Source organism: Hemiscyllium ocellatum, chromosome 30 (genome assembly GCF_020745735.1).
Source record: "Hemiscyllium ocellatum isolate sHemOce1 chromosome 30, sHemOce1.pat.X.cur, whole genome shotgun sequence".
In the NCBI taxonomy this organism is placed as follows: Eukaryota; Metazoa; Chordata; class Chondrichthyes; order Orectolobiformes; family Hemiscylliidae; genus Hemiscyllium; species Hemiscyllium ocellatum.
In genome coordinates this window covers 52,282,568-52,295,421 of record NC_083430.1, presented here as the reverse complement: position 1 = coordinate 52,295,421, position 12,854 = coordinate 52,282,568, and the positions used below count along the sequence as shown (strand labels likewise).

The 12,854-nt window shown below is 43.6% G+C and overlaps 1 protein-coding gene across 2 annotated transcripts in view; it reads right to left on the bottom strand.

The window, feature by feature from the left end:
* Positions 1 to 12,633, bottom strand: part of LOC132829864 (digestive cysteine proteinase 2-like) — a 43,779-nt gene extending 31,146 nt beyond the window's left edge. Inside the window, exons 1-4 of one of the 2 annotated variants that reach the window (XM_060847253.1) lie at positions 12,509 to 12,633; positions 10,690 to 10,749; positions 5,646 to 5,738; positions 1,240 to 1,412 (exon numbers count right to left, since the gene is read on the bottom strand). In XM_060847253.1, the coding sequence (XP_060703236.1) occupies positions 1,240 to 1,412; positions 5,646 to 5,738; positions 10,690 to 10,749; positions 12,509 to 12,563 (381 nt within the window). In that variant the 5' untranslated portion in view covers positions 12,564 to 12,633. Of the gene's footprint in view, positions 1 to 1,239; positions 1,413 to 5,645; positions 5,739 to 10,689; positions 10,754 to 12,508 lie in introns of both variants that reach the window. The other variant, XM_060847254.1, reaches the window with a different exon arrangement.
* Between the last annotated feature and the right edge of the window lie 221 nt (positions 12,634 to 12,854).

Genomic DNA, 12,854 nt, shown 5'->3' with positions numbered 1-12,854 from the left:
CATGGGGAAATATTGGCAGTCTTCCATCTGAAGCTCATTGGGAAACACAGAAATAAAATAATGTTCTCCACTAAACATAAGAACTAGGAACAGGAGGAGGCCATTCAGCCCCCTGATCTGCTATTTAATACGATTGTGGCTGATCTCACCTTGGCCTCAACCCCATATTCCTGCTCACTCTCCAAAACCCTCCAACCTGTTACTCATTAAAAATCCGTCTCCTCCTCTTTACACTTACTCAATGCCCCAGCATCCACTGCACTCTGGGGGAGTGCATTCCATAGATTCATGACCCTTTTGGAGCGTCAAGTTTCCTCATCTCTCTCTTAAATCTGCTGCCCCTTTTCCGAACATGATGACCTCTCATTTTGGAAAGCCCTACTTCAGGAAACATTCTAGAGATGTTGTCGTGTCAGTGCAAGCAGCGAGACATTAACAGCTAAAATGACGAAGGTCGGGTTATTGACCACACATCACGGAGACTCACATGAGTGAGTTCACTTTGGATGTGTTCATTCACTCATGTATGGCGGTCAGTTGGGATGAGGTTGTTTTAAATCCCCCCATCGTCTATCTTTTTGTCCTTTCCTTTTCGAGGAGAGGTGATAGTACAACATGGAGGTGAGATCATAAGAAATAGAAGCAGGAGGAGGCTATTCAGCACCTTGAGTCCATTCCACCATCTAAGAGACTACACCTAATCTTCTAGTTGCACACCTTTATTCCAAGCCATCTTCAAATCCCTTTAGTAGAAATTCATTGATTTCAGTCTTGAACACTATCAGCGACTGAGCTCCACAGCTTTTGGGACAGAGCATTCCAAAGATTTACCAACCTCTAAATGAAGAAATTCCTCCACATCTCAGTTTTCAATGTCCTGCCCCATCATCCTGAGACTTTGTTCTCTGGAGGTAGTCAAGGGGCTTTGAAAAATCTAGCACTTAGAGACACCTCTTCTCTATTCCTTCCTCAGTTACTCAGATACTCCTCCAACTTGTGATCCCATCCTATTTTATTTCTTTTCCACCCACACCTTCTCTGCCATTATTAACTTCCCTCCCTCCTAATTCCCTGCTCGAGCACCTGGTGTTCCCATTTACCTCTGCATTTTCCTGCTCCTCTTGTCTTGCCTTTAATCATATTATTTTTGTTTTCTTTTAGAATTTTCCATTATGATGCTCTCATAGTTTTATTTTAATTTTTGACTGAATTCTAAACTTCAGCACCTGTCACTCTTACCTTAAAACCCTTCAAGTTTGGAAAGACTGACTGTGGAAAGATAGGATCGTCAACAGTTCCATTTATTTGGAAGCATTTGATAACATTTATCTCCGTTTCTGTAGTCTCTGGAGAAATCTTGTAACTAATTCCAGCTGGCTTTTCGAACCCATGCTGTAAGGTTATAACCTGACCTGTCAAATGGAAAGGAATCGATTTATAACTATTCAAACAAAAGGAGAAACAGTAAATGACAGCTGTGAGCAGATCACTATTAATACTATTGCTTCCACTCAGCAAACGTCCTCCGACAGACAGCGTGGCTGCTGGGTCTTCATCATGTGGAACTATAATAAGATTAAAACATAGCTCCACTTCCAAAGTAATTTGTAATCAGGAAGATTAAAAACCAGTGTACGTTTGAACACGGCATTGATAATTTCAGTGATAACCCATCCCTCTGAAGCATTAACTTTGCTTTTCTCTCCATAGGTGCTGCATGACCTGCTGAGGAATTCAACACTTGCTGCTCCTATTTCACATTTCCAGGATTCACAGTATCTCACGTGAATGTTATGATGATAATCTACTGAAATTTCTATGTCTTCTATAGGCACAGCTCTAAAGTAAGGGTACAGGCATTTAAGATTGAGGTGAGGAGACATTTCTTTGCTCAGGGGTTGCTCAGAAAGGTGCAGCATTGCTGAGCTCACTGGGGACTGAGAGGGAGAGAATTTGGAATATCATGGAATTAAGGGGAGAGGGGTAGAAAGGGTACCTGAGCAAGAAGATCAACCATCATTATTCTGGATGCTGTGCCCTGCTCAAAGGGCCGAATGGCCAGTTCCTATTTCTTTTATTCTTAAATTATAAAATTAAAATTTACACAAACTGAAACATTGTTTTTGATCAGGAACTGCTGAGTTTTAAACAAACTCACTGCTCCGATTCCCACCGGCACACTTTTTCCTTTTCCTAAAAGGCTCCATTTTCCTAAAATATTCATCAACTGAAAGGTTAAGTAGCCACCTTGCATGTGATCCATTGTCAATGTTATTTTGGGAAACCATATCACTTAGGGTGGCATGGTGGCTCAGTAGTTAGCACTGCTACTTCATAGCATCAGATAGACCTGGGTTCAATACCAGGCTTGAATGACTGTCTGTGTGGAGTTTGCACATTGTCTGCATGGGTTTCCTCCTGCAGTCCAAAGACATGCAGTTTAGGTGAATTGGCTGTGCTAAATTGCCCTTACTGTTCAGGGGTGTGTAAGTTGGGTGCGTTAGTCAGGGGTAAATGTCGAGAAATAGGTTAGGGAATGGGTCTAGGCGGGATATTCTTTTGAGGGTGGGTGTGAACTTGTTGGACCAAATGGCTTGTTTCCACACTGTAGGGATTCTATGAAGAGAAAAAGTGAGGACTGCAAATGCTGGAGATCGGAGCTGAAAATGTGTTGCTGGAAAAGCGCAGCAGGTCAGGCAGCATCCAAGGAACAGGAGAATCGACGTTTCGGGCGTAAGCCCTTCTTCAAGAACCTGAAGAAGGGCTTACGCCCGAAACGTCGATTCTCCTGTTCCTTGGATGCTGCCTGACCTGCTGCGCTTTTCCAGCAACACATTTTCAACAGGGATTCTATGAAGCCAACTTTCCCTTTCTTTTAATCTGATCTGAAAGAAACGTGCTTTTTTAAAACCTGATTCCCTAATGAAAATACAGTGAAGGTTTCAGAGATTGTGATATAAGAACTATGTTGTGGTTCTGTTCGCCGAGCTGGAAGTTTTTGTTGCAAACATTTTGTCCCCTGGCTAGGCGACATCATCAGTGCTTTGGAGCCTCCTGCGAAGCGCTTCTTTGATGTTTCTTCCGGTATTTATAGTGGTCTGTCCTTGCCGCTTCCGGGTGTCAGTTTCAGCTATCCGCTGTAGTGGTTGGTATATTGGGTCCAGGTCGATGTGTTTGTTGATGGAGTTTGTGGATAAATGCCATGCCTCTAGAAATTCCCTGGCTGTTCTCTGTCTGGCTTGCCCTATGATAGTAGTGTTTTCCCAGTCAAATTCATGTTGCTTGTTGTCTGCGTGTGTGGCTACTAGAGATAGCTGGTCGTGTCGTTTCGTGGCTAGTTGATGTTCATGTATGCGGATTGTTAGCTGTCTTCCTGTTTGTCCTATATAGTGTTTTGTGCAGTCCTTGCATGGTATTTTGTAAACTACATTAGTTTTGCTCATGTTGGGTATCGGGTCCTTTGTTCTAGTGAGTTGTTGTCTGAGCATGGCTGTTGGTTTGTGTGCCGTTATGAGTCCTAAGGGTCGCAGTAGTCTGGCTGTCAGTTCTGAAACGCTCCTGATGTATGGTAGTGTGGCTAGTCCTTTTGGTTGTGGCATGTCCTCGTTCCGTGGTCTATCTCTTAGGCATCTGTTGATAAAGTTGCGCGGGTATCCGTTTTTGGCGAATACCTTGTATAGGTGTTCCTCTTCCTCTTTTCGCAGTTCTGGTGTACTGCAGTGTGTTGTGGCTCTTTTGAATAGTGTCCTGATGCAGCTTCGTTTGTGTGTGTTGGGGTGGTTACTTTCATAGTTTAGGACTTGGTCTGTGTGTGTTGTTTTCCTGTGTACCCTTGTGAATTCACGAGAGAAGAAGAATAGGATAGCCAACTCCCATTCCTAGACGTGATAGTACAGAGAACACCGAACGGAGAATTCACCACAAGGGTACACAGGAAAACAACACACACAGACCAAGTCCTAAACTATGAAAGTAACCACCCCAACACACACAAACGAAGCTGCATCAGGACACTATTCAAAAGAGCCACAACACACTGCAGTACACCAGAACTGCAAAAAGAGGAAGAGGAACACCTATACAAGGTATTCGCCAAAAACGGATACCCCCGCAACTTTATCAACAGAAGCCTAAGAGACAGACCACGGAACGAGGACATGCCACAACCAAAAGGACTAGCCACTCTACCATACATCAGGAGCGTTTCAGAACTGACAGCCTGACTACTGCGACCCTTAGGACTCATAACAGCACACAAACCAACAGCCACGCTCAGACAACAACTCACTAGAACAAAGGACCCGATACCCAACATGAGCAAAACTAATGTAGTGTACAAAATACCATGCAAGGACTGCACAAAACACTATATAGGACAAACAGGAAGACAGCTAACAATCCGCATACATGAACATCAACTAGCCACGAAACGACACGACAGCTATCCCTAGTAGCCACACACGCAGACAACAAGCAACATGAATTTGACTGGGAAAACACTACTATCATAGGGCAAGCCAGACAGAGAACAGCCAGGGAATTTCTAGAGGCATGGCATTTATCCACAAACTCCATCAACAAACACATCGACCTGGACCCAATATACCAACCACTACAGCGGACAACTGAAACTGACACCCGGAAGCGGCAAGGACTGACCACTATAAATACCGGAAGAAACATCAAAGAAGCGCTTTGAAGGAGGCTCCAAAGCACTGATGATGTCGCCTAGCCAGGGGACGAAACGCTTGCAACAAAAACTTCCAGCTTGGCGAACAGAACCACAACGATGAGCACCCGAGCTACAAATCTTCGCACAAACCTTGAATATAAGAACTATATTATAATCAGAACTGGTCTTTATCTGCTTCTGCTACAGTACTTTTAGAACAACTTTATTAATTTGCTGACAAAAACTAGTAGGTTTTTAAAAAATAATGATGAGCTTCTAACAGCCTTGACACAATCTAACTCAATTCTAAACTCAGTTTGTCGGGACAAATTAATGCTGATGCTGGAATCTGTACTGAAAGTAACAAATGCTGGAGATCACAGCGGGTCAGGCAGCATCCAGAGAGAGAGAGCAAGCTCATGTTTCAAGTCTAGATAACTCTTCATTAGAGCTGAAGTGAAGTGTGGGGGGTGTAGGAATGCTGGGGGAGAAAGGGTGTTGATAGTTCCAATCCCCCCCCCCATCCCCCACTATGGCATAAATGTTGCCCCCTCCACATTTCACGTCAGTTCTGATGAAGAGTGATCCAGACTCGAAATGTTAGCTTGTTCTCTCTCCATGGATGCTGCCTGACCCACTGTGCTCTCCAGCATATGTTGCTTTCATTCAATTCTGGTTTTAGCTTCTTCCAGAATGCAGCATCATCCTTAAATTTGCAAGAAAAAAATGGTATGAACATTTCAGGCATTTCCAGAACCATACCACTGTTCCAGAACCTTATCACTGTTCTCACTTAACTGAAACTAAAGAGGGAGATAATAATCAGGTTATAGAAGTAGATGGATTTAATCAGAAAATAAATCCCTTGAGAATCAGGAAAATTCCAACTGTAACAATTCACTCTGACTTGGCACGCATACATAAGGCTAATTAATTGAAACAATTTGTTAATCTATTGGGACAGAAGCAGTACCATGGTAGTATTCAATGCGGCTGACGTTTCCAGACAGGTTGTACCAAGCTTCGAATGGCTCTTTAATCTCAGCGAATGGCAATGACAGAATTCCTGCAAATATTAAAAAGTTTGCTTATTCTTACAGTCAAACAAACCTCTCCCTTGCAACTAAGAGACATTCAGCATCCCACCATTCTCCACGCACACTCACACCACATTCACGGATTAAAGCTGTGTCAGATCGCCTATGTCAAAGTATGAGCTGTAAAAATGCAATTATTTCTTTTTTTTATATTTTAAAAAATGACACTTTAACTGAGGTGAATAGGCAAAATAAATGGATAAAGATATTTTTAATGTTTATGATTGAAGGTTCCTGTACTTTATTTATTATGATTTTGAAGTCTGCATATTGTTGGCCAATACACACACATGCATTCAATCTTGTGTCATGTACTTTGAATCATGCATCTATTATCTCATTCCTATTAATGATTGGAAACTGTATGTGATGAAGCCCTGTGAGCTGGGTTGCATCATGGTGATAGAATGGGTACCCTGACCAAAAAGCAAATGGCATTTTGGGTATGAGGACTGAAAGGCCGGATGACAAGGAAGTGGTCAAGCCATGGATATTTGTTAATCGGCTGAAACTGTGCTGGGGTTTAGATCAGAATGGTGCTGGAAAAGCACAGGTCAGGCAGCATCCGAGGAGCAGGAAAATCAACGTTTCGGGCAAAAGCTCTTCATCAGGAATAGAGGGAATAGCTCTTCATCAGGAATAGAGGGAAAATCGAAACATCGATTTTCCTGCTCCTCGGATGCTGACTGACCTGTGCTTTTCCAGCACCATTCTGATCTAAACTCTGGTTTCCAGTATCTGCAGTCCTCCCTTTTGCCAAGTTGAAACTGTGCTGGGGCTATCAGGGAACTGTGCCTATTGTTTCTGAGGCCATAAAGATAAGGGAGATGGAGATCACGGTCCAGGCAGCTGCCTCTGCATTTTCAAGCATAACCTTAAAGAAAGAGATCAGAGAGAATAGATCTGGTGATGATCTTCCACAATGATGTAACTAAAACCAATTACAAGGGCCATTACCTTAAATGGAAAACAGTCAATTGCAAGGAAATGTTATAAAATAATGATTTGGAGGTGCCAGCATTGGACAAAGTTAAAAATCACACAACACCACGTTATAGTCCAACAGGTTTATTGGGAAGCATTAGCTTTCGGAATGCTGCTCCTTCATCATGTGATTGTGGAGCATGCGACTGTAGGACACAGACTTTAGAGCAAAAGTTTACAGTGAGATGCAACTGAAATGATATGTTGGAAAAGACCTGGATCGTTTGTTAAGTCTCTCATCTTTTAGAATGGACGTGCTGGTTTCAGTTCTTTCATATGTAAATTCCAGAGCTTTCTTAAAGTTACATTCTCAATGAACTTTAACAATAGGTGCCATGTTGGCCCAGGTAATGTATTGAAGGTGTGAGGTGCCCTGTGTGAGGCTGCCTGTGCCCCAATGTTCAGACTGATTCTAATCTAAAAAGGGATTTACAGAATCTTACTTAGATTTAAGCAGTTTTTTAAACAAAATGAATTGTAATTCTGCAAGTATAAATTCACCCCACAAACTTACGTGTGTGTGTGCGTGTGCGGTGATATGAGTGTTTGTGAGAGAGTGTGTGTATGTATGTGAGTGTGAGTGTAGAGGAAAGTTCTAGAATTTAACTTATAAAATAAGACATCAAGAGCAACCCAGGACTGAAGCCAGGGTACAGCAGTTTGATCACCTGCCCAAGGGGAAGGTTTGATGGATTGCTCACCTGAGACAGACCCCTGCCAGCTGAAACTTTCAACAGTCCATGTTATTGTGGGTATGTATTATTGCTTAGTAATTCAATCAAGGTGTACCACATTAACTGGAATGGTATCTGAGTTGTGTGTCTTTGAAATCTGGGTCAGAACCGTTAAACCGAAAAAAGGAACATTACAAAGCTTCCAACAAAATGTTGGTCACCTCCAAGTCCACTTGAATCTGGCATTGAAGGAGGTCAAGAGTGAAATCTAGATTGACTCTCCTTTCCCATGGCTTCTGTGTAACAATTACCAATGACTAATGTGAAATTAGAAACTTAGTGCTCTGTCAGTTTCAGGCACATACACAGATCCAACAATGACCCTTGATGCTCTTAGACATTATATTTCCAGATAATGCCTCAAACCACTCTCCGACACCTCCAGAAGATGGCATGCTGAAGAACTCAATCAAATTGTTCTTTGTCCTGTGGACAATGGACAAAGAGCTGAAACTCATTCCTGATGAAGGACTCCTGCCCAAAACACTGTTTTTCCGGTTCCTTGGATGCTGCCTGACCTGCTGTGCTTTTCCAGCACCAGATTCTTGACTCTGACTCTCCAGTATCTGCAGTCCTCACTTTCTCCAAGGGGCTTGAAGTGAGTCACTCGGCCCCTCAAGCCAATTCTGCCATTTAATAAGCCCACAGCTGATCTGAGCTACCATTCCACCGGATTGAAATAAATGAAAATAGAAGAACAATATGGTCAAAGTTATTCAGTAGACACAGTATTTGTTGAACCAAAATCATACAAACAGTTAGTATGACGGGAATAAATATCAATTGATGAAATAAGCAAACCACAGCTGGACAGGAGGATTATCCTTTAATTTCTTCTCCATTCAACAGGAGTTGACCGTGTTCGTGTTAGTCTACATCTTCCCGGTGTTGACTAAATATTTAAATTGATACAAGACAAAGATAATCACTGTCCTGGAACCAAAATAAAAGAAGGCAGACCCTATCCACCTCTATTTTCAAATGTTCTGCCACTTTATCTGAGAAACTGATCCTTAGGGAAAGAGTTAACCATGCGTCCCATAGCTTCAAATAAGAGAGTAAGATCAGGCCAGATTCATATGGAGCACTGGGAACAAAGAATGTTAATGATTCTCTCTGCACAGACACACACACACACACACACAACACACAGACAGACGCACACACACACACACACACACACACACACACACACACACGACTGCCAAACCGAAACCACCCCTCTGGGACAAGCTGATCACCGTGCCAGGCTACCGGAATATTCAAAATGAAATTTCCAAGCCAGGACAAGACCACGAAACCTGGAACCCGCCATGCCAAGGCCAGACCGCCCTCTAGCCACCCCGTACTGGGTGCCTCCTCATCGCTGGACAAGAGGTGAGATAATAAATAGAAACTTCCTTTAAACAAGCAGAGAGAAAACACAGTGACACACACACTGATGCACACACTCTGAAACAGAGAGAGACACACACTGACGCACACACTTAGACAGAGACATACACACACTGATGCACACACTCAGACATACACACACACAGATGCACACACGCAGAGAAAGACAGAGATGCACACACTGATGCACACATGCACTGATGCACACTTGCAAACATAGAGACACACACACACTGATGCACACACTCAGAGACAAAGACACACACACTGATGCACACACTCAGACAGACAGAGACATACACACACTGATGCTCACATGCCAACACAGACAGAGACACACACACTGATGCACTCACAGAGACATACTAATGCACACATGCAGCTACAGAAAGAAACACACACACTGATGCACACACAGACACAGAGACACACGCACTGACGCACACACTCTGACACAGACAGAGACACACACTGATGCACACACTCAGACACAGACAGAGACACACACAATGATGGACACACACAGACATAGACAGAAATACACACTGACACACACTCAGACACAGACAGAGACACACACAATGATGGACACACACAGACATAGACAGAAATACACACTGACACACACTCAGACACAGACAGAGACACACACACTCTTGCAAGCATGCAGACACAGAGACACACACACACTGTTACATACACTCAGAAACAGACAGAGATACACACACTGATACACACACTCAGGCGCACACACAGAGGCATACACACTGATGCACAGACACAGAGACACGCACACACGCAGACAGACAGAGGCACACACACCCTAATGCACACACTCAGACACACACTGATGCATACATGCAGACACAGAGACACACACACACAGATGCACACACTCAGACACAGACAGAGACACACACAATGATGGACACACACAGACATAGACAGAAATACACACTGACACACACTCAGACACAGACAGAGACACACACAATGATGGACACACACAGACATAGACAGAAATACACACTGACACACACTCAGACACAGACAGAGACACACACACTCTTGCAAGCATGCAGACACAGAGACACACACACACTGTTACATACACTCAGAAACAGACAGAGATACACACACTGATACACACACTCAGGCGCACACACAGAGGCATACACACTGATGCACAGACACAGAGACACGCACACACGCAGACAGACAGAGGCACACACACCCTAATGCACACACTCAGACACACACTGATGCATACATGCAGACACAGAGACACACACACACAGATGCACACACTCAGACTGACAGAAACACACACGCCCTAATGCACACACTCAGACACAAACAGAGACACACAGACTGATGCACACATTCAGAAACAGACAGAAATACACACACACTAATGCACACATTCAGACACAAACAGAGACACTGATGCACACACACAGATACAGAGGCACACACACTGATGTACACACAATGCAGACACATATATACATATGCAAGCTCTTTAGGACTTTGAAAATGTATTTAATAAGACAATTACTTAATGCAGAGATGCAGAAAAAAATCTGGCAATATAAAAGTAAATAGAAATATTCAAAGCGTACATAAACTCCATAAGCAACTGTGGAGGAAAAATGTGACTCTTCTAAAGTTCTAGTGAAGGGTCAATCCGAGAATGTTAATCTACCTGCATTCTGATAGGTGCTGAAGAATCTGCAATATATTTCCTGTGATTCTGGTTTTTATTTCTGATATCAATGTCATTATGCTGAATAAACCTGGAACATACCTGTAACATGATAGGTATCTGGAAATTTGGGTGTGTTCATCCAAGACTGGGCATCAAATGCTACCTCAGAAAATATAAAATTAACACAGATAGTTAGAGAAACACATGATCATACAGTACGCCCCTTTGTGCAGATTTGTCATATTAGATTAGATTACTTACAGTGTGGAAACAGGCCCAACAAGTCCACACCGACCCGCCGAAGCGCAACCCACCCAGATCCATTCCCCCACATTTACCCCTTCACCTAACACTACGGGCAATTTAGAATGGCCAATTCACCTGAGCTGCACATTTTTGGATTGTGGGAGTAAACCGGAACATCCACAGGAAACCCACGCAGACACGGGGAGAATGTGCAAACTCCACACAGAGAGCTGCCCGAGGAGGAAATTGAACCCAGGTCTCTGGTGCTGTGAGGCAGCAGTGCTGACCACTGTGCCACCCATTTATCAGAACGTGGCCTCATCAGCCTGGCTAAATACAGAAAGTGCATCAGTTACTAGATTTCCCAGTGGGAAACTATCAATTTGCAAATAGTTTTATAGACTTGCCCAAACAAGATAGATGCAGACAGACTGGTTTATGACATGGAGGACAACTTATTGGAAATATGTGGAAATACAGATTGTTTTTTGCATGAGTCCACATCCTCCTTCCAGACCTACTGTAAGGAAACTCATTGAGTAATGAATAAATATTAAACACACCATATACATCATGACATTAATGATGGATACATTTAGAATAATAGTACAGCGACAGTGCTGAAGGAGTCTTTTTGGCCTGTTGTCCTGTGCTGGCTTTTTGCAAAAAGCAATTCACTAAACCCTTCCACCTTCAGATAATGATCTCAATTATTTTTGAAGGCAGCACTCCAGGTGCTACATTCAGTGCAACTACTTCCTGCGAAAACAAAACTTCTGTCTCATACTGTTGTTTACAGTGTGAAAGCAGGCCATTCAGCCCATCTCTGTAACCCCCCCTCAGCTAGCCTGAGCACTATGGAACAATTTCCCAGGGTTATCCCACCCAACCTGCACATGTTTGGACTACAGATACAGGGAGAATATGTAAACTCCACACAGTCACTGAAGGTGGAATCGAACCCAGATAGCCAGCTCTGTTAGGTAGCAGTGCTAACCACTGAGCCACCGTGCCACCACGCTGCAACTGTAGATCAGCAGGATTCCTGAAGAAGGGCTCATGCCCGAAACGTCGATTCTCCTGCTCCTTGGATGCTGCCTGACCTGCTGCGCTTTTCCAGCAACACATTTCCAGCTCTGATCTCCAGCATCAGCAGTCCTCACTTTCTCCTGCAATTGTAGATAGTTGTGTTCTGGCTTGGACCACTTTCCCCAGTTGGGGAGAAGTTTCTTTTCCCCTTTATGAATCCTAATGGGGTGTGATAATGAGCACCTCTATCAGATCTCCTCCCTACTCCAGTTCCCAATAAGAGTCAGATCTGACTAGCAACATTATTTCTATTTCTCTCGACACAAATGCTGCCAGATTTTCTCCTCCTGCAGTTTTTTAAAAAATCTCTCTCAATCTCCTGACCGCTGGGTTTTCAGTTCCTGCTCCCTTACTGAAGAACTCGTTATCTGGAACTCGTTCTGGTCTAACTTCCACCTTCAGCACATGGGTCTCAGACCCAAAGTCAAACCCGTGCCTTTAAACTGATTTTAAACAACCATCAGAGGAGTAATTTTCAGGAGTAACGTTCCCTGTTGGTTCCTAAATGAGACTGGGAGTCAAAGCCAGTGCTCTAGCCTTTCTGTTAACCCAGCCAGGGTTTATTTAAAGGAGCAGCTTATACCTGAGAACAAGGTGAAGAGAAATATGATGCCCATCCAGTGTCCGGCAGGTGTCATCGCTCCGCCGGGAACAGCACGGCAGGACGGGCGGAGCGGCCGCTAGTCCCAGCTCTAAGCCCGGAATGAAAGTGCCTCTGGGACCGGCAGGGTGGAGGAACCTGCTGAGATTTACAGAATTATCCTAAACTCCTCCCTCCCACTGATAGCACAGGCCAATCCCAACCACAACCAGCCAGCTCACTGCAATGAGCATCCCCTTTATATCCACACCATTCGCACGGAAAATTAAGCAAAAACGTACCGAATTCCAGATTTTGGAATATCGTTCCAGAGGCAACTTCTGCTACG